The sequence below is a fragment of the Orbicella faveolata genome, unplaced genomic scaffold, assembly GCF_042242905.1.
Source record: "Orbicella faveolata isolate gen_17 unplaced genomic scaffold, um_ofav_v1 contig_1, whole genome shotgun sequence".
Taxonomy (NCBI): Eukaryota; Metazoa; Cnidaria; class Anthozoa; order Scleractinia; family Merulinidae; genus Orbicella; species Orbicella faveolata.
In genome coordinates this window covers 13,425,910-13,451,703 of record NW_028301536.1, presented here as the reverse complement: position 1 = coordinate 13,451,703, position 25,794 = coordinate 13,425,910, and the positions used below count along the sequence as shown (strand labels likewise).

General features: G+C 40.3%; 1 protein-coding gene across 3 annotated transcripts; it reads right to left on the bottom strand.

The window, feature by feature from the left end:
- Positions 1-25,768, bottom strand: LOC110061219 (NFX1-type zinc finger-containing protein 1-like). Of its 3 annotated transcripts, none has more exons than XM_089290204.1 (19): positions 25,587-25,768; positions 21,075-21,141; positions 17,127-19,048; positions 16,326-16,813; positions 15,663-15,818; positions 15,247-15,368; positions 14,827-14,882; positions 14,258-14,415; positions 13,595-13,804; positions 11,687-11,966; positions 10,450-11,106; positions 9,233-9,600; positions 7,879-8,083; positions 6,723-7,123; positions 5,190-6,078; positions 3,356-4,417; positions 2,542-2,703; positions 2,177-2,280; positions 1-1,479 (listed from the first exon to the last, which is right to left on the bottom strand). In XM_089290204.1, the coding sequence occupies exons 3-19, from the start codon at positions 19,042-19,044 to the stop codon at positions 1,351-1,353; spliced, it is 7,365 nt and encodes a 2,454-aa protein (XP_089146330.1). In that variant the 5' UTR covers positions 19,045-19,048; positions 21,075-21,141; positions 25,587-25,768; the 3' UTR covers positions 1-1,350. The 3 variants fall into 3 exon arrangements, with proteins under 3 accessions (XP_089146330.1, XP_089146338.1, XP_089146325.1); XM_089290212.1 differs by lacking the exon at positions 25,587-25,768 and adding an exon at positions 21,603-21,961; XM_089290199.1 differs by lacking the exon at positions 21,075-21,141.
- Between the last annotated feature and the right edge of the window lie 26 nt (positions 25,769-25,794).

Sequence of the window (25,794 nt, the reverse complement as noted above, 5' to 3'; positions counted from 1 at the left end):
TACGATGATTCATAGCATCTTTATTGCGACTTGAAGATCTAAAATTCTAATTTACAATAACATTGTTTTAACAGCCCCCGGCGCTTCTAGAGACAATACTGATCCATATACAATTAAATACGATTTCATCATATTTTACTATATTAAACGTGGCACCACTAAAAGACGGTCTACTCTTCTTTCGTACTAGTGTTATTTTGTAGTTCTTTTTCCTTCTCTTTTATTCTTTATATTATCCTAATGTTAGAGCCGTTACAAAATAATGTTGTGCATGTACTACACTGCACTCTACTTTCAGGCTATAGTGCATGGTATTACGTTACACTCAGACATTGTGCGCCACTAGGTACTTCGATACACTGCACTGCATTGCACTTCGTAGGGCTGCAGGGTACCGCACTGTTATTCACTGCATTGCACTGCAATCAGTGCACTGAATTGTATATATTTGCATACCACTGTCACTGTGTGAACCTCAGTAGATGAGCACAACGTTTTCTTAGGTTCACCTCCCTAAATGTTTTGCAATCCTCGAGTAAAAGAAATAGTAAGAAAATCATTAACGCTAACCCAGGATTAAAAGTTAACCGAAGTATTCCGAAGTTTTCCACTGCTTTCGTAAACAGAAGGCCAAGCAATATAAACAATATAAACAGAAAAACTCACCGAAAAGTTACAAAACTCAAATCAAAATTCTCGTTAATCCTCGGTTAGCTTAATCGGGCTTCCTGTTTGTTAAAAGAGTTGTTAGACAAACATTCAACTGTTCATCAACAATATCAACTGCAAGATCAGAATCAAGTCTCATTGACTAAATAACGCAGTATCAGTCAAGCGTATGCACTCAATTTGATTATAATTTTAAGAAAAATGACGTTTTTAAGCTCAGTGCAGTTGCAAGACATGTTTCGACGGGCATTTCTGTCGAAACATGTCTAACCACCTTTAAAACGTTGTCCCCTTTCTTAAACTCATTACTAGCCTGCTCTTAGCGCGATCTTTTGATAAATGTGATTTTCATCATCCCGACTTTGAACTGATAGCTGTATAGAACGATATTTAGAGGAGCGCATATGAGATGTAAAAGTCTGGAGATTTGTGTGACAAAACTGATGATTGCACACCTTTAAAGTTTCCTCTGCTCCCAAAATTGTCAAATTGAAACACATTGGCTCTTTGATTCTACAGAATCCTTTGAAATAGTTCCACCTTAAAACTGACTTTCGCCGATTAAATGAACTCACACAGCTAAACCGCCGACTAATACAGACGAATAGAAATTTCATCACATCAAACTACTCGCTCTATTAACTTAGTTGTCTAGCAGATATCCTCATGTCATCATGAGTACTATTCACGAGGCTTGGAAGTCTTCTTGCCTGGACGTTTCCTTCTTTTTCCCTTAGTCCCCGGCGTCACGAATCCATTTTTGAAAGTCATGTTCATCAGTTGACTCAGTTTCATCGGAGTGGGGACAGCCTGGGTGATAAATTAAAGGTAATCATAAATTATAAGAAAACACACTGAAAAAGGTTTCTACCTCTATTACACGGAACTACTGTAGCACGAGCTGTTGACGTAATGATGGAACAAGAGGAAAGAAAATTCAATCGCGTTTCTATGAACTGAAACTGAGAAAACAAAGATTTTGGTTATTAAGGCATATAAGAAAACGGAGACGCTTTCTATTGAGTGTAGAAAATTTTTTCGTTGGCTGCCAGTATGCTTTGCGCTTCTGTTGTTGTTATGGTTTACATGGGAGCGAGGCTTCTATTGCTATCTCGTTTATTACGACACGCGGCAAAACGTATTCGATTGCGTGGATGTCACATTGTTTGGACGTTTCCTGTTATCCTTCTAATAGAGTCGTTCAACTCGCGGTATTCAGACATGGACTGATTTGCAGCTGTAGTTATGCGTTAGCGAAACTGCATAATTCATTGCAGTTGGTAGAATGTGCTTCAACCAATCACAGCAACGTGTTGCATGTGTTTTCAACCAATCAAGAGCAAAACAAAAAACCAATCGCTGTGGCCAGACGTGAGTTTGTAGGATTTGTTTTAAAACTGTCAGTAAGAACTGCTGCAAGCGAAAAAGGTGTCTTACGTATATGTTAAGAGGAGAAATCACATTCTATCTGGTCTTTTTCAATAAATAATAGTTAAATATTTAATACCTCTGTTGGTGACTGTGCAGTCCGTCTTGATTCTGCCAGACATTCTGGACACTTGATGGAACCTGCCTCTCTAGTGCTTTCAGCAGCACAGTAAACATGAGCTGCTGTAAGTGAGTGAGAAAGAGAAAACCGATTATCAAATGCAACGAGATTTGGATGGACAAATGAGCCATAACTCTAACGGTGACATTCTTACTTGATCCAGGTGCCAGTTGCCATATCATGCTCGCTAACGCTTTGAACGACGCAATACTCATGAGAAATCAAAGATGCTGATAAACTGGCTGTGGCTTCTTGTTCAAGAAACATTGATACATTCGTGAGGTCTAAATTTTTGTTTAATTAAAACAGGTTTTAGGAGTTACCTTTATTGCATTTGAACCAGGGTCCTTGTGTGATGTTCGTTGATTTAACAATCATGTCTTTCAACTCTGAACCACAGTCGGTTGCCTGGACAAACTTGGAAAGCCCGTACCGCTGGTTAATTCTGTTGATACCAGCCATTAAATCTTTTCTTTTCTGATGAGCTGAAAAGAAGAGAACACTTGTTTGGTTAGAACTAAACGTTAATTCACTAAGCCTGCCCACTAACCAAAGGTCAATCTCTGTGCGATCGATTCAATTCATTCTTGAGAAAGAAGTTTGATACTAGGGCAGAAATTTCCACACTGGCTTAGCTCACTAGCTTCCATCCGTGTTATTCTCTAATCGGTTGTTGCTTGCGCGCGAAAATTCACATGCAGAACCAATCAGAGACAGCACAGTATATGGACCTGTATTGAGTTTCGTCATCAGTAAGGAACTTTTCTGCACGATCTCAGACGTCACTCAAGCGGGAAAAAGAACACGTGAAAAACACGTGGCGAGCACGTGGAGCACGTTTGTTAACGCAGGCTATTGTCACACTAAATAGACGGGCAAATTGAAAGCTGCTGAATGAAAAGTAAAAACCGGCCTAGTAAAAGGGAATTCGGGCACCGAGAATATTGGTAAAATCTCTAATTATAAATTGCGTTGTAAGGCACGTTAGCTGTCAAGCTCACTGTTTACGTCCAAAAGTACAATCACGGCAACACCCACCGATTTCTGACCCACAAAATGTTTGTATTACAAATTTGTTGGCGGCCATTTTAAACTCAGTTTCTTTTAACATATGATCATATATGTATATTTATTTACCAAGTGCGTTTCCTGAATCCAGCGCATTCCTTATAGAGTCTACACTGCTCTGATCTTCAGGACCAAGATTGACAGATTTAGATTGAAGTGCGCTCATCAAGCCTTGGAAGCAAGCAAGGAGCTCTGTTCTTGACAGTTCTTCCTGGAATTCCTTTAATTCCTGTTCACTGAAGCATTCCCGTCTTCTCATTATCCGTGATGTGATAATATTTATTTTACAATGTAGTTCACTGCTCGTTTCTTTTGTGATCTGGTGCTTCGTGGCCAGATTTCCGAGAAACTTCAAAAAGGTAACTTGGTTTTGACGCGTGCTGACTTCTTCAGATGTCAGACGACCGCTAGTGACAGATCGATCTATTTCTTTTAGCACCTTCTCTTGAATCCCTTTGATTTCTCTAAGTTCTTTTCGAATCCTCTGTATTTGAACCATACTTGCTACGTCAGAGAGGAAAGTTCGACGCTTCACGGCTTCAAAATCAGCAAGGATCTTCTTAACGATGTTTCCATATCTGCGGCCATATAGAATCGGAATGCCACAAGTTGGACATAGCTTGTGCTTGATTACAGCATCTTTACGATCATCTTCACTTTCTACATCAGCTTCATCCATGTATTTGTCCAACATGTTGACTTCAAACACATGACCACAGTCAAGCAATTCGACGAACATTGCTCCAGGTTCACTTTCTACGAACCTGTCTTCGTTGCAAACTCGGCACAACTTCGGGCAAACTTCGCCACAAACACCTACACACGAGTGACTGCACGATAACTTCTTTTGACATGGTTCGTCGCACCTCGGTCGGTTACAAATCTCTCCGCAAGGTGCCGTGCATTTCTGGTGTGGACACTGCCATGTACAATCATGTGCACATGGTTGACAAGGGTGTCCACAGTTCCGTCTGCATTGCTGATGATCGCAGTAGTTACGGCAGGGTTCTGAACAAGGCGGGCAGGTACGGACACAGGCGTCCTGACAGACATGGCCACAGAACAGTGTACGACTGCACTTAGAATCGCACGGCAAATGGAGGCGCCCACCTTGACATCGATAGCAGGAACCTGTTAAGCATTTATCAGTAAATAAGCTGTTATTTTAAATTTATACTAGCGTTTGGAGACTAAACGATTTCTGGGATAAAGGGGATAAAGTTGTCCTCACTTATACTGAAGCAGACTAAAAATTCCACATTGAGCCTCACACACAACATTCCACTAAGCACTTAGCAAGACTTGATTACTGCCAATAAGAGTAACTGTCAATTATTAATAACCATACCATAACCTGCCATTAGCTCCTCCTTGCCAGTCTTTCCCAGACGATCTTGTATGTTTATTTTCCCTGGTAGTCCCAATCATCTTCCGCTGAGGGTTCTCTCATCAGTTTCTCCGAGCGAGCGTCGTTTCTGTTTTTATTTTTTTTTTGAGAGCTTTATTGACATTTTTTACAGCATGGAAGACAGGCCGCTCGTTGCTAACACGGCATAGACTTAAAGGAACTAATTAACGGAGGACGCATCTTGAATCATTTTAGTCTGATTTATTCAACTTAGCCGCTTGTAATCAGTCTCAATCTTGCCAAATTTGGCTGTTAAATATTAAAATTCTTTTGGTGCACTTTTCCTACTTCGAGGCAGTTCTGTACGAGCAGCTACTTTAAAGTACTTTCCGATAGTCTTTTTTCATTGCAGCGTCTTCGCTCGAGTGCGTCCTAAGGCTTTCTCGCGATTTTACTGCTTGTAGCTCGATGTAACAACGAAGGTCGACTCATGCAAACGAATTTTCGTACTTAATAAAGGTATAGCAAAATACAAGCTACGATCTAACAACTCACCCAAACATGCATGGCCACAATGTAATTTACCACAGGGCTCTTGGCAGGCGATGTCACTGGGAGCCACAGAACACTGTACCTGATTGACATGGCCACAGGGCCACGCCTGTTTTGGCACCAACTCCATACACTTGAATTTAAAGGGGTCGACGGAACAGGGGACCTGCTGCTCGTGATTACATTCTGGGATGATCTTTGGGACTCGTACCACGCAAGGACCACACTCTTCGCCGCAGGTCCTGCGGCAATTATGTCCAAACTCGCAAGTTTTGGTGCAAGGCTTCTGGCAAGCGAATCTCTCTTTATGTTCGGGATCTGCCGGGTGACAGTACTGGTCGCAATCATGACCACAATCTAGCTGCCTTCCGCATGGTTCTTTGCACCCTCCCTCAGGGGCGTCTTCAAAGTCCTCAGCAGACGATGCGTAGATCACGTTTTGTGGGTGGTTTTGACAAACAAGTTTCAAATGGTGGCCTAAATTTTCTTCTTGGCGCATATCTGCGATGATCTTCTCCCAGAGATCAGGGTCTTGTCCTTCTAAAAGTGTAGCATTTCCAATGATGTAAAAACCTTTCCGGGCTCGCGATAAGGCAACACAGACTCTGTTTGCGATCTTGAGAAAGCCAATACTGTCACTACGAACAAGCGACAGAAGGATGATGTCATTTTCTTCTCCTTGAAAGTTGTCAACTGCTGTAACGCGAACTCCCTCGAAAAAAGTCTTGTCCGCGGACATCTCTCGTCTGAGTTTCAGAAGCTGTCCGCTGTAGGCTGTTAGAATTGTAATCTTTTCCCGCGGATATCCTTGTTGAATGAAGTAGCGACATAGGGCTGTCAGGAATTTGGCTTCGTGATCATTGGACCTGCTTTTCCCTTCAGAAATGAAGTTCTGCATGCAAAAAAAAGACGAAAATGAATTTAGTCCAGCCGATAATGACTCCGCACGTACTGATTATTAATTTTACGCGGTCGAGGACATTCCATTCAGTTTGAGGTCCCGTCCATACTACGTTGGAGGAATTTGAAAACGTAAAAATCACCGGTCATTTCGGATTTGTGTTTGAGGAAAAGCCGGTCAGGGAGAACACATGATTATCGTGACGCCATCGTTTTTAAATTCCTCCGGTTTGAACAGTGTTTTCGAAAAGCTCCGTTTTCGTGTCGGACTAGTGTGGCGGTTGGCCTTACCGTGTAAAAAATTAAAGGTGGTTTTCAAACCCCTCCGGTGTAATGTGGAGGGTGCCTCAGGCGTACATCTCAAGATCTCTCCACGGCTTCAGTATAAAAGATGGTACTCCAAAAACTACACGGCTCTTACCCGTTGGACCGGAAGGAGCCGGTGTAACAACAGCATTGGCATGAGTGCATAAATTTGAAGACATTTTGGGAAACAATTACAAGTAGACTAATCTTGAGTGTTTGTTTGAAACAAAATTTGGACGTAACCATCTGTAATTATATAGTCCTTATTTGCTAATGAAAATAGCTGTCTGAAATCAATATTTCAAACGTCTGTTAATTGTAGAGTATTACCTCTCCCTTATTGTGATCCACAAAGAACAAATTTCGTTCCACGCCTTTAATATCTTCAAAATTCAACACAGACTCGTCGTTTTGCAGTTTTGGTTCAACATAGATGTGATCCAACATTTTGGCAATTTGTGGCCGCATTCGGTGCTGCAAGGACAGCCTTGAAAACAGCATCCCGTTAGTCACCATTCTTTCAAACAATGACACGTCCAAATCGTAATTTTTTTGGAGATCGTAGACTGTGGGATTGGGACGGAGTTGTTGATGATCACCAATCAGAATCAAGTGCTGACATCCGGGTGTTAGAGAGGTTACAATGTGCGCCTCGAGCACTTCAGCGGCTTCCTCCACAATTGTAATCGCTGGCTGTATGTCTTGTAACAGGCTGTGACACCGTGCAGCACCTTGACACAATATGATATTACAAAACTATAATGATCTTTGTAATTTCACTAAAAGTTTTTCCATCGCATTGCCCTCGCATTATACTGGTCAAACACGTCACTTTGCAGATATAATGTCATAGAAGAGAAATGGGTGTGTTATTAGCTTTTGACAAGCTGAAGACCAATGAAAAATGAATGAAAATTTTGCCAGACCAATTGATGAATGAAAATTGAAAAAAATGAAATTCAAGAATTAAATCACACTTAGGGAATTTCCAAGCAAAAACCTTGACCGCAGACCGCAGAAAAAATTCTTAGAGGATTTTAACATGAATGAACTTCTACTGGATCACTATTCTATCAGCTAAGTTCCCATTTTCATCATTCCTATATTAAAAGTTTATATTTCGGCTCTCTGGCAATCATTCCTTTTAGGACAATTTTTCAGGTTTGGGTTTCATTATTCAAAAGAGCATTTTCCAGTAGTAATTACTAGTTTATTCCATGACTTTAGTCGGTGTGCCCAGCGCAACATTAACTTGCCGAACGAAGAAATAAGAGAAACAGTCGAAAAAGAAGGAGTGGTATTTCCAGCCACTTTCTCCCGTCTTCTCCTTTCTAGTTTTCGCCTGTTTACGCGTGTTCCCGTGTCACATTGTTTTTTCCTCGCAGCCTGACTTGAAACTGGAACAAGCCGCTCGAAAACAGGATATGATTTATAACACTAAAGCAAATCTTGCGCAGGCTTGTGTGAAAAGAAAAATCTATGTTACCTGTGGTGGTCATACCAATAACATCTGCGTTTTTAAGGATCTCGTAGTCCTGCTGTCTTCTAACTTCTTTCAGCTCATCCACTTTCTCATCAAACATTTCTTGGAAATCAGAGATAGCCTCGTGACAACGCTTACGCGCATCGCACACCCATCTGCGGTACAGACACCAGCGGTCTTTCTCAGAAAGGTTCCAAACATCCTCGACCTGAAAAGTGACATTAAACAACAGTTTAGTCAGCGGTCCATTTCAGATAAAAACAGTCGCACCAGCAGTTCGCCATAATGTTTGTGGAATCGGTTGTCGGTCTAAATTAACCCTTTAACACCCAAATTTTCACCAAAAAATGCCGTTTTAAACCGTTAAATCAGTTTTTGGGCTGCCATGACGCCAAATGGGCCTTAGCTTTGCCGAGAGAGCTAATTTCTTTTACCAAATAGATAGATTTCCTGAAGATAAGTTACAAAAAATGTACAATATTTTTATTTGGTGCATGCTCATAAGCCAAAATTTAGACTGACTATTTTTTTGCGATTGTCCGTTCCGAATTTTTTTTCTTGTCCCTTCCTTTTCTTTTTCTCAGCCCTTTTACTCTCGCTACCTTTTTCGTTTCATATTCTTTCTGGCTGCCGTAAAAAGTTGGGCGTTAATTATGGGCAAAGCCTGGAAATGGGACCTTGATCAATTATAGGTATAAGGGGCCATTTTACCACCATTTTTTGCACCAAAATTAAACTGAGAACGTTGTTTTTCAATTTGGTACCTCAGAATGCCGTCGATATCCGAAACCGTCTGTTGTGCGCATAGGTCTATCTTAGCTCTACTGTCTGCTTATCAACTATCTGGTGATATTTAAATTCATGACGTCACAAGTGGTACAAAGAGCACGACCACTAAGCGCTCGTATATGGGATGTTGGGCGGAAAAGGGTTGTCCGAGTGTCCAATACTAGCTGTATCTTTCACAACTGTATCTTTCACTGCCTTAAGACCGCATATCTCTTTGGTGGGCAAGCAAAACAGTAACCTTCCGCAGTGGCTCCTTCGCAGCCTGTACTTTGAGCGTAACACTTCTAGTCACGCAAAGCTTTTGGTCACGCAAAGCTTCTGGTTAAGCAAGGCTTCTAATCACGCAACACTCTTAGGCACGAAAATCTTTCTGTCACGCAAAGCTTCTTCCCACTCGCAGCGTCGCACGACGACCCAATAAACGGTGAAGGAAATTGGCAAAACAGTTACCAGTACTAGATTGAAGAATTATGTCAGTTGAAAGCCATCCCCCTTTAGATCCACAAGAAGCTATACATAAAACAGCTATGGAAAAGAGCAACTGAGACAGAGACATCCGTCTAATTACCTTGGAAGCATCTTCTTCGCTCATCGCGTCATCTCGATTAAGCTCCCTCCGAATAATTCGTTTGATCTTTTGCTTGATTCTGTTGGGATTCTGGAATTGCCAGCTGCCATTTTGAACGTCTCCTTCCGTAAAATTTGGAGTCTCGTACGGATCGTCCGTGCTCAACAAATGATCCGAAGAAGGATTGGACTCAAACCTCAGCACAGCATCAGTATCCAGGATCCTTTGATCTTGCATGACGTCAGCATCAAAGTCAAAGTCACGAGGTTTTCCTCTGTTAGCGTCGACATCTTCACTGTTATCGTTGATTTCGTCTGCTTCTTCATCACTATCCACGTTTAGGTGTTCCCGACTGAGTTTGTATCTACCTGTAAGAAGAGAGAGAGAGAGAGAGAGAGGGAGATAAAAAAATGGTTATCTCTCTCAAAAACTTCAATATCTGTGCTAGACATTCCAGTGATATTTGCGTTTTGATGAACCTCGCATTATAGGGAACAGCTGAACTGACATGTTGGAATAAACTTTTCAAACATTGTTAAGTCACGTTTCAGTGTTCTCAGTAATCTTTTCTTGAAGACTGTTCCATGTGTTTCATACAAGGTAAATCTTGAATCTTGGGAAATGCATCCATAATATGTAGGTTGAAGTTTTGAGGCAATTAAAAAGATCATTGATTATTTACTTGTACTGAATTACTCTTCAGACTATAACTACTGTACTTATTTACTTGTACTGAATTACTCTTCAGACTATAACTACTGTACTCCGGATCGAGCGGTCCGGGTTCGAGCCCTGGCCGGGGACATTGTGTTGTGTTCTTGGGCAAGACACTTTACTCTCACAGTGCCTCTCTCCACCCAGGTGTATAAATGGGTACCGGCGAACTTAATGCCGGGGGTAACCCTGCGATGGACTAGCATCCCATCCAGGGGGGAGTAGAAATACTCCTAGTCGCCTCATGCTACAGAAACCGGGATAAGCTCCGGCCTGATGGGCCACTTGGCTCGTACGCAGACTTTACCTTACCTTTTACTGAATTACTCTTCAGACTAAGCCAGCTATGATACTATAACTACTGTACTTCGATGAAATTCAAGATAGCGCCCAGTCGACCACGGAAAGCGACTAGCTGGTGGACGCCATCTTGAATTTTCAACGCTGAAAACACCCTCAAAAGCTCAACTCAAGCTACATGCATATATGCTGGTTGTGCTCACCTTGTTGAATACCTCCAACTGCTCGAATATTGTCAACAGTTAGCGCCTCTGCATATATATGCAAATGAGAAATTCTCCCTGCGAAGTAATACCCTTGCCAAGGGCTTGCCAAAGCGCCAATCCTGATGGAAAACTGTGTCGCCAAGTCAAAATTATTCCCTATGGACACAGCTGCGACCTCATTTCCATTGTGCCACAGGCATGCTACTCCGGAGTCGTGATCGTAAGAGGCACCGATAAAGTTCCACGCATTCATATTCAGCACCGGAGCTCCCAGAGGGGGAGCGCATACCATGAGATCCCTGCGGATGAAATGAGCCGTTAGTACCCCCATTTCACCGTAGAATCCCTCATGCCAGAGCTGAACACCAAAGCCGTAAATGTCATAGCTAAGAATTGGCCCGCCGTTTCCAGTGGGGTAGATAAACGCGAGCAACGTGATGGATCTTCCGGCATCTGCAAAACCACCCCACATGTTTGGGATCTCGATAAATGAGTCGTAACTCCCAGCAAGTTCCAGTGAGCCTCCTTCGACGTCATCTGCACCAGGAGCGATTTGGACACGTGGTGATATATAGGCCAGGTCTGCTTGGGAAAAATACTCCATGCCCCAACACTCCGCGTTGAAAGGAAACATAACTAGAGGTTGGGAAAATCCTGAAACAGAGAGCGCCGCGAAAAAGTTCTTTTTTTACTTTTCTAAAGAGCACAGTATTGATCTACTGGGATTTCTTAGTGGTATTCTAGGTGTCCCAAAATAAATAAAAATAAAAAGACTTTTACAACTTTAAGTTTGCTTTTCTTCGAGTATAAACTTGAACTACTAAACCAGTTTGGACACTAGACCTTAACATAATTCAAGTTGCCCTTTTACATCCTTGAATTTAAGCACAAATATCAAGAGTTAATTTAAAGCAAAACCTCGCTGACCAGAGCGTTTTAGATCACTCGATTTGAATTTTGGAGGCGGAGGTTTAGGGAGCATAACATGAAATTTGGAAGCTCCTTATTCACTCCTCCACGAAGCCAACAGATGGATTTGTTCTCGCTAGTCCCGAGACCGCGCTTAAATGCCTCCTCTTGGAATTGTTACAAGTTTATGTAAACTTGCTTTGAAGCCAGGGTTCTCAATAAGCACCGCAATACACTACTAACTACTTACTAACACAATTTTTTGAAACACCACTCCCACACACACTCCAACCCTCTCCCCCACCCCATCACTCAGATTTCTCACCTTCTTGGTATGGGTCTGCTGGCTGGACAGGAAGACCAAGCCACTGTGGGATGACGGATTCTTTTCTTCCTTTCCCCGCTGTACCGCGAACTGCACCTCTTGTCAGTGAATCATAGTGGTTCTGCGTCATGCTGCAATTAACAAGCTCATCCTCGTGAAATACATTTCTTGTTAATTCGTCCAGCATTCCATCCTCATACTCAATCATTCGCGACAGATTTTCCATTTCGTTTTTGATCGCACTGTAGGCTTGTCTCAGATGTGCAGGCATCTTGCGTTGCTGAAAATAAGCACGTAACTGTTAGACTGACTGGATGTGAATGATGTAAGTCAGATGTACGGCATCTTTAAACTTTAATTCAATATAGCATACTCCTCTCTTCGTTCAATCTAGTATATCTACTGACATATGTACTGAATTAACAGTTCCCTCCTTAGTGACATGTTATTTAAGACAGAAGTTTTCAACTTAAATGGATTAGCCAGCTGAGCATGATTGTCTCAATTCAGTTGTGAAATTAAGTAGATGAAATATCTGGTGTGCCTCGAGGGAAAATTCTGCCTACATAAAGAACTCAATAGTGGTAGTTTTACGAAAAAGATTAGGTTTTTAGTTAACACTTAAGCCTGGTTTTCACTAGAGGCGAAAGCACAAACGCAAGCACAAGCGCAAAAACAATAATTCTTATTTCTCCGTGAAAACGGCCTTGACGCAGGCATAAGCACAGGCACATGGATCAAAATTTTTCCTTTTTTCTTGTGTTCGCGCTTATGCTTGCGTTTGCGCTACAACAAGTGAAAACGAAATACCGCTCAGGTATAACACAAGCACAAGGATATTTACCACAAGTGGTTAAGTTGGCCAATGAAAACACTGGATCCAGAATACCTCGTGCCTAAACAGTTTGGAACGTTCGGATGATTTTGCATGTGCTCGTGTTTGCGTCGAATTTCGTTTTCACTTGGGTCATCCCTATTGCTTACGTTTGTGCTAGCACTTGTGCTTGCGCTTGTGCGTGCGTCGCTAGTGAAAACCAGGCTTTACTGGTAACTAAACTTGAAATCAATAAGGGTGCATTAACCGCCATAACGTGTATATGTATACCGTAAATCCTCGAAGTAGCGCCCCTCCTCGAATAAGCGCCCCCTTCCCCTCCCCCTATTTTGTAGACGAGTCATGACACAGCAAAGAATGTATAGTTTTCGTCGAATAGTATTAGATTTGTAGAATGTTTCAGTTTGTGACCACGTGAATTTCTAATGGTGACGCGATTTAAACTTTAGGATCAGCTTTTTATGCCGATAAACAGCTTATGTTGTTGTTTACGTCCAGATGATGTATTAAAAATTGATCATGTCAGGGCATGATTTTTGAAAAGTTAAATAAGCCCCCCCACCGACCCCTCGATTAAGCGCTCCCCTCGAATAAGCGCCCCCGTCTTCTCCTAAATTTGAAATATGCGCCCGGGCGCTAATTCGAGGATTTACGGCATGTTAACTCTTCGTCAGCCCTTCGTTGGGGGAAATCCTTCTTTAGTCCTTCGTTTGAGGAATCATTGTTCTGACGAAGGTCTAATATTCGAACATCAACTCTCCACACATTCGCTACGGCCGTTCATTTACCTTTTTATTATATAAAAAATTAGTGGTATATCGAGTGGTAGCACATCGATAAAACGCTATCCCCATGTGCAGATATCGTTTGGAAATCTTCGGTCATCTTCGGAAATTTTCGAAAACTTTTCGGAAACGTTCGTGTGGCCTTCTGACAACTTTTGAAGAAGCTTCGAAAAGTGGTCGGAAATCATCGGAAAATCATCAAAAACGTTGTTAGAATGTTTATGTATTGTGGGGGTTTTATATAATATAAGTTCAAATTTATATATAATTAAATTTCGTATTAGATACCTTCATCATGTCGTCTTTCAGTTTCGACAGGCTGCATTCTTGTATCTTCTCACTCTTACTTCTTCCTCCAACACGAACAATCCCGTCTGAATGAAATAAATGGATTCCTTCCAGAAACTGGTCCAGAGCATGGTTGGTGAAACAAACAACAAGGATGGGACTTCCCGTCTTGTTCCAAGCACTTATGTTATGTAAAAGAACCTTGGCTATCTGCAAAACATTTTGTTCGTGAGGATGGCTATGTTCTGTATATTTACCCAAGGTGCAATGAAAAATGGTATCTCCGAGCTAAGACTGAGAGAAGATTTCAGAAATCAATTTTTGTCGCATCATTTAGTTGAATCATCCATGTTCTATGTCCCGTGAATGGTAAAGACATCGCATAAATGAAGCTGGGTCAGTTCAAGGGTATTTTATTTGTTCTGAGACAGACTGTCTACAGAGGAAGATCAGTGAAGAACTTGCAGACATTCTTTTTCATTAACTTTATTCATTAAGCCAATTTGCTCCATCAATATTATACAGATTACAGATATCTCCAAAACACTAACGGGCCGAGAAGACAAGGAGAGGTTGATGCTACCATTTTAAACTTGAACCCCTTTAACCAGGACAAACATCACCGGAGATAGAGTATCTTCATACAGGATCAAGTTCAGATACCTTCAATCCAATGTGAGTCTTCCCAGTGCCGGGTGGTCCTTGAATGACTGCAAACTCTTTGGTCAGCGCCAACTGTAAAGCCTTGAACTGTGACTCATCTAGCCCCAGATCCTTTGCAGATGGCCAAGAGGCTGGATTCAAAACTGATACCATACATTCTTGGTGGAACAGAGAGATTAAAATTGGATTTTGATTTTAAAAAAAACTATTAAAGTCCTTTAAGCCACTTCTGTTGCCGTGTTCGCGTAGATTTGTGGGCCTATTTACCCGGCAAACACCGGCTGAACTGTAAACATGAACTGAAGTCCAGAAAAAAAACACAACTGAACAACGCTTGTTGAGAAAACATTTTCACAAACACCAGTCAGCAAAAGAAAATCGTAACGGGAAGTGGGAAAAAGATATATTGAAACAAATCTGGGTCGTTATGTATTTTCTCATCAAACACCATTTTGAGCAACACATTCCACAGGTCTTAGGTAGAATGATGTCCCGAATCATATGCTATCTTTAAAATGTTCTCCTTTGACATTTAAACAACAAAGTCGTAGTTCATGTTCCAGACTTACCAGAGGTTTTCGAATCACAATTGCTCTCACTCTCCGTAAGGCAAACAGAACTCGACCTGAAAAAGATGAGTTTTTTTGTAGGAAACAAGTATAATGACATGGATACTTTCCGAAGTATAACCTTCTGCGATTTGAAATTAAGACTAAGATGTTGCTTAAAGCCATGAGATAATTTTACATCTTTAGGTAAGGAATAGCAGAGATTCGTCAATTGCATCCTTGATTTTTCCCAAATTAAGACACATTTCGAGATATTAACAGCTGACAGCCCTTTCTGCAAACGTCATAAAAATTCAATCCTAACTTTCTTGTTCTCCATGTTAGTCAGTCAGTCCCAGCCCGGTCCCAGACGTCAGCCCGGTCGGTTGTTCCGGGCCGGTCAGTCGGTCAGAACATACAGTTATCTGCCGTATCACTTACTTTTCATCACGAGATTCTTCGTCCGATAAAATAGCTGAGAAATCATACACCACGTGCTGACCATCACCTTTCCTCAGATAGGCTGGTGCCCAGACATCGACCTGACACTTCACAATGTATCTCTAACAAAATGTAAAGAGACAGAAAGTCTTCAGAACATGTTCCATGTTAGGTCATTTCAGGCTCTACCGTAGATCGTAAAAGAGATAAAACTTCAAACATTAAAACATTCAAGCATTAGTGGAAGCAAGTTTGTCACTTGTTTGTGCTTCATCTCAATCTATTAGGCTTATAATAATCTCCCTTGTGTTTCTCTTCCTCAACAAACCATTATTTAGAGGATCCTCCGGTAATCAACGTGGCTTCAATATGGCGTGACACTGGCGCTAATAACTGAGAACAACAGTAGGTTATACCTGAAAAGGAAATTCTCCGGGAGGCATCATTTTCAGTCCTTCAAGCACTGGACGGTACGCTTCAAAGAAAGCAATGGACTCAACCATTTGACACAAATCCCCTGTCTGCAATCCGCCTTCACTAGCAGGTGACACAAAACGCACCTCGATCTCACCCTGACAGACAAAAAACACAGGAAATTCTTCTATAAAAATGTTTAATTCTCACTGATTGTTGGGGAAAGTGTCGGAAAAAGGTACGTTTCTGTGATCTCTTTTTCAAGGGAGAGTTTACGTAATCTCGACCCTCCTTTACGCTGCCCTATATACTAAATAGGTCTCTTCAGCTGGGTGTTGACAGCAAGAAGTGTGTGAAAACTCTAAGGATCTTCGAAATAGCTAATATCAAAACGTCAAGGACACCAAAAGCAAACGAATTCAGAATTTTGAGATCTAAGGGGAAGCAAACACGTATAGCAGGCGAGTATGATCAATTGCGCTGAAGTGCAAAGGAAAATAAAGCGTTGAAGATTCTCTACTGATTCAAATCAAAACAAATGAGCAAGCAAGGTACCCAAGATTTTTTAAGAATAGGCTACTTTACTGAAAAGTTACATACGTGGCTAAGATTCTACTCCTAAGGAGCACTTTGCACAGAAAATTCACTGACTTAATACTGCTTACCTTTCTTATGTTATTCAGCTCCCTATTTGCGACTGTGGCAAAAGCAAAGCTATTAAAATTGTCCTTCGATAGACACAGTAGTGATCCAAAGATTAGCCTCTTACTGTTCTCCCATTGCACTCGTTGGAATCTTGCAATATCAAAGTTGATTTTGTATGCGACTCCGTTGGAACTACATACGGGATATAGTATCCTCACATCTTCGTAGATTCGTACATCCTGTAGGCGATCATCGTTACTATTGCTATCACCGTCCCTGGCCATTAACTGCTGGATCCCAACGCGAAGGGGCCTTAAGAAGTCTTCGCGAAGGAGCCGAAACTGGACGTCCAAATAATGTTCCTCGTTGCGGTAGCGCCCATGAACTTTGTTCCTTCTAAGAAAGGGCTCCTGATCCTGGTCTTGCTGTGCGATAATGTCCTCACGGGTTGGAATGATGCTCAGCTCCCGAAAATTCTCAGGGGGCTCGCTGTTGTCATCGGTAATGGCTGAAAATAAAATAAAATGCCGCGAAATTGAGCTACCTTTTCCGTGATCATCAGTCATAATGTGTCTATAAAAGAATAATCAAAACTTCACGGAAGTTGTTTTCCCCAATGAGTGGATAAGAACGGACGCGAGCAGTTTCCACGCCGTGATTTATGGGAGGGTGGTAAAGCTGAGATTGTGCGGAATGCTACAGGTATCGACTGTTGCTCTAAAAGCAAAATTTCATTTTCTCTTCATTCGAAGAAAAAAAACAACAGCAAAACAGCCAACCAATAAACGCAAAAACACAAATGAATTATCTTAATACATTACCAGTTTTGACGGGTGGGCTCCTGCGCGTCGCCTCTTTTCTGCATCGTGTAATTTCCTCTTTCTTTCTTAACTTCATTAGTTCTTGTACTGTAGAGCTTATTCCTCTATCCATAAGTTCTCCAGAGCTTGCGAGTTTCATGGTAGAACTGTGCAGCTTGACTATTGGTAAATGCGCAGATGCCTTCGGGAATCTGTTGAGAACTTCTTTTAGCACTTTCGCTAAGTCCCTGATTGTTTCCAAATCAAAATGCTTGATTTGTGACCTTTTCGATTTCTTTGCAGCTACCTGATCGAGAATGGCACCTACCCTTCGAGTGAGAAACCAGGATTGGGACAAGACACTGAAGAGATTTCCTAGACCGGTATGGCACTCACAGTCGCAAGCCTTCGCAAGAAGCTTCACCAAAAGAGCAACCACCTCATCTTTCCGCTTTTGTTGTTTCTTTCCAAACAGTGAGGACTGTTCCAAGATAAGCCAATTAACAATTTCTTCTGGACTTTCGCTGAGAAGATTCCTCATTGCTTCGAGACTTTGAGTCTTTAACTGAGATCCTGTCTTTTGCTTCTTTTTATTTGCTTTCCCTTTGACACTTCTCGGATCTTTGTCCGAAACAGACTCAAGCCTCTTTTCTGTGGGTCCGTTTTGTGTTGTTTTAACTTGTATGTCGCCTTGTGAAGAGTTATTGTTAACTTCCAACGTATCGAACTTTCTTTCTTTAACTACTTTCATTACATCTTGTGCATGACTGGCTCCAATTTGTGTTCCAGTTCCTCCGTCATTGCTCAGTGCTGGATTGGTCTTGATGTCATCCACAGCAATGCCTTTGTCATCTTCCGCTCGAACACGCCCTTCTCGCAAGTTTCTTTTTCTAGTGCCATTTTGGCTCCCGCTTTCTACTCCTGTCGTGCCATCCTGGGGAGGATTTTGTGACAGAGCGCTGTCACTTTCAACGAGAACCTTATTGTTGGCTTTTCTTCTATTTCGAGTGCGTTTCTGACCTTGTTTTTTGATGTTATCTTGGCTTTCACCTTCTCCTGTCGTGCCATTTGGCCGATCATTTTGGGGAAATTCCTCTCCTTGGCTGTTCGCCACACCAGATTTGCCTGTTTCAACTTTATTTTGGCCACCTCTTGCGCCTTGCTTCTTCTTTTTATCTTGCCTCATAGGCTCTTCTAGATCTCTTGTGGCACCATTTAACTGACCACTTTGGGACAATTTCTTTTGTTCACTTTCCTTAGCAGTAGTTATTTTTTGTTCACTTCTTTTTCGTGAGCCTCGTTGTCCTTGCTTTTGAGCCCCATTGCCTTGGACCCTGCTTTCTTCTCCTGCAGCGTGCGCCTCATCTTGCGAACTATCTTTGGACAATGAGTTGTTGTCAATGCCTTTCAAGGCAACAGTTTTGTTCGTTTCAGGTTTTTCTCGCGGGCGTTTTTGTTCTTTTTGTCGATCACTAATGTGGTTCCCACTTTCTTTTCCTGTCGCATCATTTTGCGGCGGGGCATTGTCGTCACTTTTAATGGCGTCACTTACGTTTTCTTCACGGCTACTTCGTGGGCGTCGTTTCCTTCGTTTTCGAGTTCCGTTATGTTTTCCAGTTTCGTCTGTCGCATCATCCTGGACGTTGTTTAATGAAGGTTGCTTTACGGTGTCTGTTTGGTTAGTAGCACCAATTGTGGAACTTTTATCCTCTGGGCGTTTTCTCCCGCGGCTAAATCTTCGGCTGCGACTTTGAGCTTTCTCACTGACCTCATTCTGCGCTATAGTGTCACCCTGAGCGTTGTTTGGTGAGGGTCTGACCCCAGTGTTAGCTGCAGAAAGCTGAGGATTTGGTGTCTGGTCAACGGAGGCAGAAGCACTTTCTTGACTTTGCTTTTGTTTGGGTTGAATGCGGTCTCTGCAGTCGCGCGAAGGGTCCATAGGTCTGAAACACAAAATAATTAATTAATCAATTAATTACTTTATTAAATCCATTTTGAAATCACTGGTTATCCTTGCAATCTGATTGGCTCTCAGTGGTGCGATTTATTCACGAATCGCACTATTTTTTGCTCTAAATCGCATCTTTTTCTCAGCCAATGAGAATGGGCCAGTAAAACAAAACAACCAATCAGATTTCAAGATTAGTTTAAAGTAATCAATAAAATCTCAGGAAAATGAAAGGCAAAAAGCCACTGTGTGGAGAATTTTGCAAATACTATTGCCAAAACTTTGTTGTTATTGTAGCTTTTTTTCCAAAAAAATTGACGAATTTAATTAATTACAGTTTCTGAATGACGTTTATGAGCTCCTTTAGGCTGAAGACCTACTTTAATGGAAGTTCCCAACTTTCAGTGTCCATTTTGACGAGTATTTTGGCGATTTTTCTTCAAGATCTGCTCAAGATCCGTATGATACTGAGTCCAGTAAAACATAAACAAACGAAAACCACACAACAACAAATTCAGAGTCATCTCAAGAAGGTAGATGTTTCCAGGTTTCCGGTAGTTTCAAACGAAGCAACAAAACAGCTCAACTCTGTCGCTGTGAATAAACATAGTCAAAATACGCCACACTGCACAAAATAGTGCATGAACGAACGTCTTAGGAAGCCGGTGCCAGTCCCGCCATCTTGGAAATATCTTAAAACAAATGGCGCTGCAAGAACTTGACAAGGTCCTGAGTATTGAGTCCTACGCCGAGGTTACAAAAAGAAACGGAGATGATAACGAGCTGGACCCCTTAAAATCATGCCATTGAACGGTATTTAAAAGAAAAAAACGTACTATCCACTGGGCATTGTGCACTCGAGGGAGTTTCACAACTCAAAAGAAATCGATCGCAGAATTACACAGGATATGCACCTTCAAATTCCTTCTCCAAAGACAATGAATGAAAAGTGTCAGCCTCAACCACAGAAGAAAGGTAGGCCTTCCATCATTGATTCAGGTGACGGGAATTGAACTTTTATACCTGAAGTTGACTATTTTCGTTCTGACTTTAGAACTGCTTGTTTCTTTGTCATGCTCGAATGAGTTTTCGTCACATGACATCGTTTTGCATACTAAATTAGACGTAAAGGCGTTTCCGGTTCCGCTTTTTTTAACAAACCGGCTACTGGAACAATACACCAAAAATCTAAAATTTGAGGCGATAAAATTGTGCGATTTCAAAATGGATCTAATAAAGTGGCAATTGAACTTCGTGTCGTGCAATTTTGGTCTGAAATCATACATGTGATTTCAAATCGAACGAGCGCTGCGCGCTCGTTCGATTTTGAAATCACGCGTATGATTTCAGACCAAATTGCACTCCACTCAGTTCAATTACCATTATAAATCTACTAGTCGTTCAAAACTTTATCTAAATCCGCTTCACAGACACTTCGAAAACGCCAAGAAGCGGCCGTCATTTTGTTAACGAGGATGTACTGCTAGGCCACTCACTATCTATCACAGAAGCAGCGTAGCCAATCATAGAACGGCATTCATGATAGAACGCTAGTAGATTTACGCTAATATTTAGCAGACGCACGGCAACATGAAATAAACTTTTTTGTACAATAACAAAAAAAAAAGTTAATGAAGTCACCTATGCATTTGTCGTCTAATAGACCATAAGTAAGAACAAATCAAAATTCGAGAATAATTTGACGTATTGCATAATACAATTTACCTCACAGGATTTGTAAAACAATCGCTCATACTGAATACAGAATTGTACATTAATTTTTAACTAAGTTGCACATACGTAAAAAGGGTTTTACAGAAATCTTTAGATGCTGGTACACTGTTTCTTGTCTTTTTGCAGGAGGATGCCATTTTGGAAACGCATTTGACCGCGTGAACAGGTGATATACCTCTACTTTTTAGACTGAAACAATTTAAATTGAAAACACGTATGGCATCTGTCGCGATCCAGGCTGAGTCAGAACGTAAAAAAAGAAAAAAAAACTTTTCGTTTTGACTTACACTTAATAGGCCAGGATGATAAAGCTAACGCTTGGCATCGTCAGTTCTTCGTTTAACGTCTCAGAACCTGGAGAAGTTCGAAAGCTTTTTTTAAAGGAATGAAGAATAAATTGCATCATACTACAAGTTACTACACGTATATACGTAGAAAAAATACTTAACCCCCCAAAAATATGCTTAAATGGTCAGAGCAAATTTCTCGGAATGCGCTTGTCGACTTCCGGTTATTTCTAAGAATTAATTTCGGCATAAAATATGAAAAATATTGGCTTTGTAAAGCTCCCTAGCTTACTGACCTTACTGACAGTTTTGTTTGGTTTCTTTTAATTCTGTTACAATGATTATGTAATAATGGTTGAAGCAACTAATTTCCGGTTTTTTTTCCAGGAAATCATTTCGCCATAAATCAACGTATTGATGCCGTGAAACTTCAATTCCTTGCTCAACATTTGTGTTACTTTTGGTTTCCAAAATCCAACATAAACATTTTCTTTTCATCTATCCGCTAACCTATTAAAAGAATCTTACCTGGGTGGTCTTGATAAACAGGCGCTAAATTTAGGAAAACATTACTAGTAAGCATGCCAGTGGATGATGTTATAAGAGAAACAGTTAACGCAAGCACAAGACTCCTGGATAAATGACAAGAGAGGACAGCGCTGATAGCTAAGCTACGTAAAATGCCGACACATTTTTTCGCAGAAAGAAACTCTTACATCCGTTTATTTTCACGGAAAATATGAATTTATTCAGGCATCATCTTATACTGATTAGACATCCACCGGTCACGTCTCACAAATGTGGAAGTGACCTGGGACCTCACTCGGCATATTAGCATACATAAAACAACACATTCCGGGAGTGCATCAAAAAAGGATAAAATTGCACAAGCTAAGTTATGCAAAAGAACGATATCAGTTATTAAGTAAATGATGCATTTGCAATAATTTCCGAGCAACTGTTCTGTAGAGATGTTGCATCATCGTTTAAAAGTTAGCCTTCCACCTTGTTTTAAAAACCTTTTCTGTGGCTCTATATTTTTGAATTTCAGTTAATGTTACCGTTTCCTTTGTAATAACATGAAAAGTTAAATTTCGAAACGAGAAACCATCGATATCTGGCAAGGCAGATGTCGCACTATCTAGATGCGACAAACAGTACCAAAATATCATGCACACATAACATTTAAGTAAGTTGAATTTACCGTGTTTTGATCTTCAACCCGTCTTTTTTCCTATAGTTGTACGTGGTCAGTAACAGTGAGATCTGGGACTAAAACATACCCTAGAGAATTGTTCCTTTATCCATCTAAAAATTATTCATTCATTTACACGCGACCACCTGAAAATTCGAAAGCAAGAATTCTAAGAACTATGATCACAAGGTCTGAAATGGGGCAACAAACCGCCCAAGGTAAAAAGGTCTTTTACTGATTTAATCGTTTACAAAAACGACAAGAAACTACTCGAGTAAAAACGTTCAGACTGTTGCATCGACCCATGGTGGCGATGTCAACTCGTGTCATTTGTTGTCAAAATTAACGTTGTATCACTTGAATTAAATGTGCTTTATATTGCGCCCCAATAAATGGCTTAATTGGTAATTATTCTTATTTTAATTACAGCAAGGGAAAAATGTCCATACAAAATGCTCTTATCAGGAAGATAAATAAAGGAGAATGAAACATAATACGTACAGTAAAGTAAAAGTAAAAACAACTCAAATGAAAAACCGAACAAAACAAGTTATAAGAAGAAAGGCAATTCTACATTTTAATTTCCGCGACAGTTTATAAACTGTTTGAATGTATTCGTCTCTCATTACGTGAATTATTTCTTCTTAACTTCAGTCCGTACTTTAATTACCCACCTAGGTCTGCAGTTAAATCCAGTCACTCAAAATTAACATCTACAGAACTTTGGCAAAACCATTTGGTCCGCGCGAGGAAAGATATTTATTAAATCACTCTTTTAAACGTTCAATCCGAACCTAACGACAACGGATTTTGAATATGGAATGTGAGTTCTGAGCCCAGCAATTTTACCCTCTCAGTTGATTTGACGAACAAATAATAACAGAATTGCAACATATTTCTGAACAAAAAATAACTGAACCGCTTTCAAGTGTACAGTATAAATGCTTTGAAGGACATGCTTTGCTTTGAGCGGGACAACCAAGACCTTGGACGTTGTTGGTTTTGTGTTCGTTTTTGTTTCAGTGATCGATGGATACTTATACTGGCTTGTCGAAGGGACTCTTTTAAAATTATAACAAGAGCAATTCTTAAAAAATGCACTGTTTCGTAAACAATACATGTGGACATAAATATCATAATATCATTTATTTTATTTTGTATCTCTGCCACCAGAAACAGTGTGACACTTTGTAATTGTATTAGCAACTCATTACAGAAATACTAGACTGAATCCAAGATAGAAAAGAACTGAAATTATGCTGCAATCTATATCCGAGTGGTCTATTTTAAACACAGACATTAAGTTACTCAACGAAGACAAATTATTATTATTAATTTTTTTTTCATTTGTATTGTCTTGTATACATTTTTCCCAATCTCTAATACGCGGGACAACAACCCTGTATTTTTTTTTTCCAGGTTATTCTATCCCTTTAGTTGAAATCGTTTTTCGTTGTCCAGAGACCGTTAGTAAAAACTGCCAAAGTTAGCCCCCAATGGTATAACGCTGAGCATGTATTGCATAGTGTGAGGTAATCCCTTCAAATTAGACTCAGGCAAAGAAAATTCATACATCTGATTGTCATCATCATTATCAACAATAATAACAACAAAAACAACAATAACAGCAAAGACAAAGAATGGCAAGAAGATCAAGCTTTTATAGGTATGCTTTGCAAAATTCATGTACGTTTTTCTGTTTGTAAACCTCCTAAAAAGGTTCTTCATTGGTTGAAAATACTTCTCTGTTTAATTGCTTGAGTCAAGCTTCTGTCATTTTACAGTCAATTAATAGAACAGGTTAATCTGTCCTTGAAAAACATTAAAAGCAATCTCAAATGCTCTTTGTAAAAAGTCAGAAAAAGAATGGCTGATGATTATCATTCCTGAAATTAATTACCCACGCACTTATTTAAGACTTATTCAATACTTTATTCACTGTCACAGCGGGTATTTATAACACAATTATCAAAAGTCTAACAAAATGGTGACAAATAATACGTTAACAAACGGCAAAAACAGAGAATATGTACAAAATTGGCTGCCACAAAATAAGTTGCTTACGATACAGCTGAGATGAACAGAGAAAAATAAACTATTAAGAAATAAGTTACTTTTTAGAGATCATCCTCGATAAGGCTAGTTTGATTTTTTTGATCATAAGAGACGTCTTGAAAACTGTATAAGGGTTGCACCACTTAACCAAGCCTTAGGTTTCACACGTTTCTGTACTGCTAGACACATTTCATTTCAGTCAACAGAATAAATATATTTTTAGCAAGCACTGCTAGGATACAAAATACACCCTGAGCAATGCACGTCAAGCCACATGCTACCTTAACTTTTGATTAAACAAAAATCAAGGCTGTGTTTAGATGAAATTTGTTTTGTAGTCTTCATGGATGGAGTCTCGTTACTAAAATTATTCCAGAGAGAGTCAATGCTAGAGGCATTCATTGTCAGGCTTAGTTTTTTATTTTGCTAGCTAGTTGATTTCTTATTGATTATTAGTGTTCCATGAATGGGAGAGTAATATGTCAGATCATCTGGTCGTTACGAACCTGTCTTTCAGTCGAAACCAAGTGAAATTTCTTTAAGTTGAGATTGCTGACAAATCCAAGAAATTGTTAATTTTTCCATGCCTTTGCTCTCTTAGGGTTGTGTTTTGATTTTGCAACCGTTTGAAACACTTTGAATTCTTTTGCTTTACTGCTAGGATGCTGAAAACGTCTCACTGTTAGTGCAAGACTGATCCTGTGTGACTCAGAGGATGGGACGAGACGGACGAGATGACGGCAGTATGTTAAATGATTCTTGTCTGAGATTGCAGTTTTAATTCACATTGACGTTGTCAAGTTGAACTATGGACCTTAGTTATTAATGCCCACCACTTAATGTATCTCAAGCTGAGAAGAAATTAGTAGTACCAGTTGTAGTATAAAAACAGTTTAGCCGGACCTTGATCAAATATTATATTTTAAAATTGGGACGGGCGACTTCCAAACAGTTCCCTGGCTCGTTAACAGTGAACTTTGAACAGTAAGAGTGACGGCAAAAATATCCAGTTCATGCCCAAACAAGTATTCTGTTGGTTTGATAACTGAAATTGCCAAGTGTACTCCCTCGTCAAAATACCTCTAGGTACATGGCTCTAATGGAAATTCGTATGACCAGCCAGGGAATTCTTCACTGGTGGTTGTAAGTTACAGAGAAGTTTCACTAAAAATGTTAAAACTATTAATTATGAAGAACTATTGCACAATTAGACATTACCGTATTATTATTCTAACCTCAATCGTTACATTCAAGCAACTTACCGCTTAGTACCTTGCATGTGTCCTCGTGAGGTAATATTCCATATATTCCACCCTAGCATACATCAGATATCTTTCCTTCTTTGAAGAAAAGCTGCAAACCGACTTTTTCTGTGTTTAATTCTTCAAGGACAAAGACTATACAAAAATATGTTCTACAATAATAAGCCTGCGGTGTTTATAAACGAGCCAATCAGCAAACGAGAGACAG